This window comes from Hermetia illucens, chromosome 5 (genome assembly GCF_905115235.1).
Source record: "Hermetia illucens chromosome 5, iHerIll2.2.curated.20191125, whole genome shotgun sequence".
Taxonomy (NCBI): Eukaryota; Metazoa; Arthropoda; class Insecta; order Diptera; family Stratiomyidae; genus Hermetia; species Hermetia illucens.
Genome location: NC_051853.1, coordinates 72,253,924 through 72,259,987, shown reverse-complemented (window position 1 = coordinate 72,259,987; position 6,064 = coordinate 72,253,924). Strand labels below are relative to the sequence as shown.

The 6,064-nt window shown below is 38.9% G+C and overlaps 1 protein-coding gene across 1 annotated transcript in view; it reads right to left on the bottom strand.

The window, feature by feature from the left end:
* Positions 1-1,247: 1,247 nt before the first annotated feature.
* The window catches only part of LOC119656533 (autophagy-related protein 2 homolog B), a 45,680-nt gene continuing 40,863 nt past the window's right edge, over positions 1,248-6,064 (bottom strand). The window contains exons 15-21 of the mRNA XM_038062879.1: positions 5,794-6,017; positions 5,513-5,684; positions 4,780-5,456; positions 4,590-4,717; positions 4,377-4,531; positions 2,283-2,432; positions 1,248-2,205 (exon numbers count right to left, since the gene is read on the bottom strand). Of these exons, the coding sequence (XP_037918807.1) occupies positions 1,975-2,205; positions 2,283-2,432; positions 4,377-4,531; positions 4,590-4,717; positions 4,780-5,456; positions 5,513-5,684; positions 5,794-6,017 (1,737 nt within the window). The 3' untranslated portion in view covers positions 1,248-1,974. The remainder of the gene's footprint in view (positions 2,206-2,282; positions 2,433-4,376; positions 4,532-4,589; positions 4,718-4,779; positions 5,457-5,512; positions 5,685-5,793; positions 6,018-6,064) is intronic.

Below are 6,064 nucleotides of genomic sequence, written 5' to 3'. Positions count from 1 at the left end.
AACAAAGAAATCTAGAAGAATTTTGATATTCTCAAGGTTGCTAAAAATATGCACAATGAAGAGAATCTCGCGTAAAATTTGGCCAAAAGCGGTTGAGCCTTTTTGTGGCATTGATTTCGACGGCGGTTCAGAAAACCGAAACAAACTAGAGGCTTTGATTAAATCTATGAAGAGAATATATTTGGTTTCAGTGTTCAATAACTCTATGCTTCAGTTTTGTTATCGTCATACTTAATGCCGTGCAAGTGGTAAGCCTACAGCAACGGCAGGGCACAAAGTCGACAACAAACATCCACGACAAGTGAGATTTGAACCCATGGCAACGATATCGAGAATCTTGAATTGATGAAGAAGAGCTTTATAACTGTCGTTCTTTGTGATTGCATCATCGAATGTTTCAAATCCAAAATCTATCATTGTGACGCACACTCTATCGGCTCCCACACGCCACCTCGTGGTGATGGAGGCAAAGGTATTGCTTGTAATCATAACGCGCTATGATCACCTATAAAATGAGGAAATCTGCGACCTGTCTGAAGTTACATCCGTGCTGGAAAGGAGAGAGGGGGGTGTTCGATTGTATGGTCATGTAATTCATGTCGACGGGAATTTACTAGCTAAGCCCTTTCGAAGCAACAATGGCTTCATACGCTAGGCAGTCATTTGAGATCCTTTGAATTACACTCGGACCAAGCCTATTGCCGAGAAAAGCCGTGAATCCGATCTAAAGATGAAGAAGAATCTAGACCTCTAAATACCCCAATAGTTGCTCGATTTAAGTTGATAGTAGCGTTTTATTATAATTTGTAAATCTATTCGAACTTAACTGGTACTACCCGTAACCTATCACGCCGATGTCCTTTTCGTACATCTCGGTTCAAGACACCCTCGTACAACTTTTCTCCAGAAAAATGGCTTTTCTGCGTCTGGATGAACTTCCTGATGTCTGAGTAATTCTTTCAAATCAGGTGTTTTAGCAAGTGGTACATTCATTGTGTCACATCAATCATCATACAAATGGATCTCTGTAAATAATTACAAACAATTAGGAAGTTTAAACAAAACCATACCATAGGTTTGATGATTGTTCCCAAATGCAGTGTCCAACATATCTATCCCTAGGCGTGTCAAATTGTATCTCTTCCGAGAAGCAGATACCTGATTTGCCCATATTTCAAATAAGCATTTTTTTTGGAATGGATGGGAATTTTCCAAATTCCTTGCATAATATTAAATATTCCACAAACTCTGGTTTAAACAACGTTAAAAAAATTTATTATATATTTCTCATCAATATATTCATGCACAATATGCATTTGTATAATATACACCTAAGATCTTATATCTACAATTATAGAAAACAGGAAATATAGAATATATTTCATATTCGGTATTAAATTAAGCATTCTATTAACGTTCGACATCCGCAATCTCAATTTCTCTTCACATAAAAAACACTAAAATCATTCACACTTTTCTTCTATAAACCTTTTGAATAGAGTTATTCTATGTTTCTACTGTATGAGAAAATTCCCTTCAAATTGCATTTCTCTTCTCCAATCAATATCTAGTAAATATTCTCAATATCACACTCTTCGACCACTCGTAAACTTCCCATACATTATTTATTTTATTTAGCACTAGCGCGGGCTTGCATATCATTCCAAGCTTTTTACGTGTTTATTAAATCGTATTTTGGCGGAAATAATAAGGACAAATTCTAAACTTTATCAAGGAGAGGGAAAAATACAAAATTACTTATGATATAGTCGATAAAAATAAATATATAAACTATTTTAGTTTGTCCCGTTCTCACCGATTCATGCAAAGGGTCTTCAACTGTATTATTAGCGATAAATCCATGCCCACAAATAAATTGTATTTCCGTATATATATAAGTATATACATCAGTAGTTTGTGATCTGATATGTCATGAGTAATCGGAGTGAAAGACGATTGTTCGATGTTTCACTCTTACTGATCATCTTCCTTCCATTTTTCGCGCGCCTCCATTCGCGCCTCTGGTACAAGTTGATTATGGACGCCATCTAGGATGTTCGTTGTGGCTTGGGTAGCGAGGACTATTGGACAAAAAACAATTGGTGGAATTTGACGAACAACTGCTCCGACAGCCCCAGTATAGCCTTTTTGATCGTGCTCCTCAATGGTTACGTCTCGTAATGTTTGAGCTGTTTCCCCGATTCCCTATAAGAACAGAAGCAAGAAGGTGCAACCATAAGATTTATAGCAAATTATATAGGATGGATCTTGTGTTATATTACCTCTCTTACGATTTGTAGAGCATTTGCAACTCCTTCACGAATGTCCTGTGGGCGATGCATACGCTTACGTTTGGTCTTTTTCTGGCTTTGGCGGTAGCGTTTCACGGTTGGACCTGGTGATACCATATCGTATGCCGTCTCAGCAGTGAACTGAAATGAAAGGTTGCCTATGTAGTGAAGTAGGAAAATGGTTTTCTTATGTCATCATAATGCGTAATACATATTATTCTATGCAAATTACAATTTGATTTATTATCTAAGAGGTCGTTATGTATAGAAGGTATCTGTTAGCCAATTTTTAAAAGTAGACTAATAAAACAAGCTCCCCTTTCTCAATGAAAAGCAGGGCAGAGAGTGTCGTATATATATACGGTTGTTGTAATCTCCTAAATTGCATAGCGCGTCAATGAAATGGACGTATCATCGGTTCGTTGAAATATGCTTGAGCCAGGTTTCCCAGGGAAGTTTGTTTTCCTCAACTGTTCCGCTCCATGTGCTTCTAGGCAGACCTACTTGTCGCCCGCCTTGGCATAATAGAAGATTTCATTACATGCCATAGTCAGCAATGTAGTTGCCGCCCTTTCTTGATAAATCTATGGCGATTTGGCCCACATACTCAGGCTAGAGTGACACAGATATGATGCAGACACGAGTTATTGAAAACTTGGAACTTTTGAGTAGAGTGGCGGTCACTATCCATTCAGAGTGACAGGTGTCGCCAAATCACCTCAACTTGATGTTGAAGTATATGCGTTCCCCTATTTTAGTCTAAGCAGTGAAGATGCATATAACGCTGTTAATACGTCGAGTATCATTGAGTTCGGTACCATCGTTTGGGATTTCCAGATAGGAAGAATATGATGACCCGCCGAACTGAGGAACTTGATTTAATTTCATCCACGCATAGAGCACTCCAGACACACTCCATTGGTGATTTCAATACCCTACTTGAAATCGATGACGAGCAGGTTAAGTGTGTTTTCTTTCGATCAAGTTTGATGTTTTGCAGGATAATTTTGACAACATGACAACGATCACCTCCTTCCACTCAATACAAAAGATCCGATTCCCAGGATTTGCGGATGGGTAGTTGGCCCCACTTACAATGTATTGAGGGTGAAGTGAAACTCCACCAGATGTTATATGATTGAGAAGCGTAGCAAAATGCTCCTTCCACTTCTCATGAGAGGTCGACCGTGGCATATCAAAAAAAAAAACCTGAGCCTGTTGAAGTGGAACCACTTCCAACCAAATTGACCAAGTTTTAATCGATTATCTGATTAGGCTGTCATAGCCTTGATGAATGTCAGAACAAATAAGGAAAAGCATCAACTAAGTGAGAGTTAACACTGAAGTCATCCATAACTAAGTCTTTCGTATCATCCATAAGGGGGAGATGGATGCCGCGATAAGCGAAACTTTACAGAGGTCCTGGAGATGAAGCATCGACACAACTCCCCGAAGAACGTTATCATTGGTGCGAACATAAAACTATTTCGCTCCAGTAAGTAAATGACAACGGAACGGAAGAATGCTGCATAACGTGCAATGCAGCAAACTCAAAACACGTGGGTACGTCGTCACGAACTCCGTGGAGCGAAGAAGCGACTTCACAGACGGAAAGGGGAAGCATAGGAGAACTAACAGGTGTGCGAATTATAGAAGTACAGGACAATGAAGTATTATCTGTCTCACAATATCACGCCGGGAAGCGCATCCCGACACTAGGTTGCGAAGACAGATAAAAGCAGTAGGATCACTCTCAAGATCAATCACCATCAACAAGGGCCTAAGACATGCATCCTTTTTAACTTAGCCTTGGAAAAAGTTATCTGTGATGCTGATGTAGATACGAAGGGCACTACCCACATAAGTGTCCACTCAGCTTCTGGTCTTTTGCTGACGATATGAGAACACGTAATGAGTTGTATTGGATTCCCCAAGCCGAGTGTCGTGAGAATTCACCGGAGCACATTGAAAATTATTATATTATTTTCAAAAAATTCAAAATAGGTAAAAATTTCGACTACAACTAAGCTCTTTATCTAACATAAGTTCAAATTTTAAAAGCCGAGAAAACGCGAAATAACTTACCTGTATAAATTGAATTATTCGCGCTGTTAACTCTAACGCTGCCATTGCAGTTCTTGCAGTGAAACTTTGTGCTCCAAGTTGTAAGCCACGGATAATTCGTCCATCCTTTTGATATTGCTCGATTGGAAGTCGAACCAAATCGAATATTCCTTGAACTATAGAAAGAGCAATGAAAAGACTCCCATCTCGTCTGCATTTTAAACAAGAACTTACAGAACTTAATTACACTATTCATTGGGCCGATACCACCTAAAATCGACGGTATTTGCCTCGTCTTTATATCTGTCAACCATTCCAGACACAGGAAACTCAAAAGTCGATCCACCCCCAGTATACCTTCCCTGTAAGATAAATTGAGTTAATATATATTTTCTAAACCAATAATTTAACTTTAAACTTCTACCTGTGATAAATCTTTTTTAAACGAAATTCGGAGCATTGCAATTGTCCTAGGCCCATGACCAGACCAGCTATTGGACCTCTCGACAATTCTATGCGTCGTCCGTGATAGTCTAGTCGTATTATCACTTCAGGGCTAAAAATTATTTCCTTGAAATATATTGGGAAATCGTTGCTTTCCTCAGGTACTTGATGTGGTTCTTTTTCTTCTTTTTCCTTTTCTTCTTCTGTTAGTAACATTAGATTTTCCGAAACCATTTTTCTTGCTTGTAAATCTTGCACGGCTTCTGGCAAATCTTCAACTAGCATCACAGGCGGTTGATGTGGCACAACAGATTTTTTACGGGTTTGTCCTTCATCATCTGTCACACTCAATTCAGTAAAAAAGTCAACAAGAAACAGTAGGGTATCTTGATCAATATTTAATCTCAACGGCAATAACGAAATCCTCAAACAGCACTCTTGCGCGGGTAAAATAGGATTAGGTCGCACATGTAATGCCTTTATTACAACCATATGTTGGGAACTTGTCTTCGGTAGATTGTTCGTCGAAGGGTGGTAGAGGAATTTATGAAAATCGGAGGATTGCAATTTATCCAAAATCTCTAGTTCTGTGATGAGTAAAACTTGTCTTGAGGCTTGTAAGGTGTGCGGTGGATACACTTCGTGTGATATTCGCACCTTTTAAAATAGAGGAAGTTTTACGGATTTGTGAGAAAAAGAATTGGATTTTTTACCTTATTAACTTGTATTTCGACTAGGACATCATGTTTTCGCCATGGTCCCCCACGCGTCTTCCAGGACAGTTTAGCCATTGGTTTTTTGTTAAACGTTACACCTGGTTGGCCCTTTGTATATGAAACTCCCGATGTGTATACCTTAGACATTCCAGGGGAACTGTAATCATTTCTGCAGGCATAGTAGAAAATATTAGCAAGTTAGTATCTTTCAGCTGATTTCCTGTTCTTTTGAAATACTCAGTCTGTCAACCTCGAGACTTGATTGAAAGGTTACTCACAATTTATCTTCATCGGATTGATTTTCATCCTTCTTTGGAAAATCATGTCCGCCGTGTAAGTGCCAAGTAACAGACATTTCGCAAAGTGTGTATCTGCTTACGGCCATCGGGAAATTGGGTGGAGCACGCAATAGATCGGGTTTTCCAATTGGGATGCTGAAATGGTTATCTACAATGCGTATGGGATCACCATCTATTTTCAACTTTGATACACCGCAATTTGTCTGTAATTTTAGAAATTTAAAAACTTGAACTTTGGAAAAAACTTCCA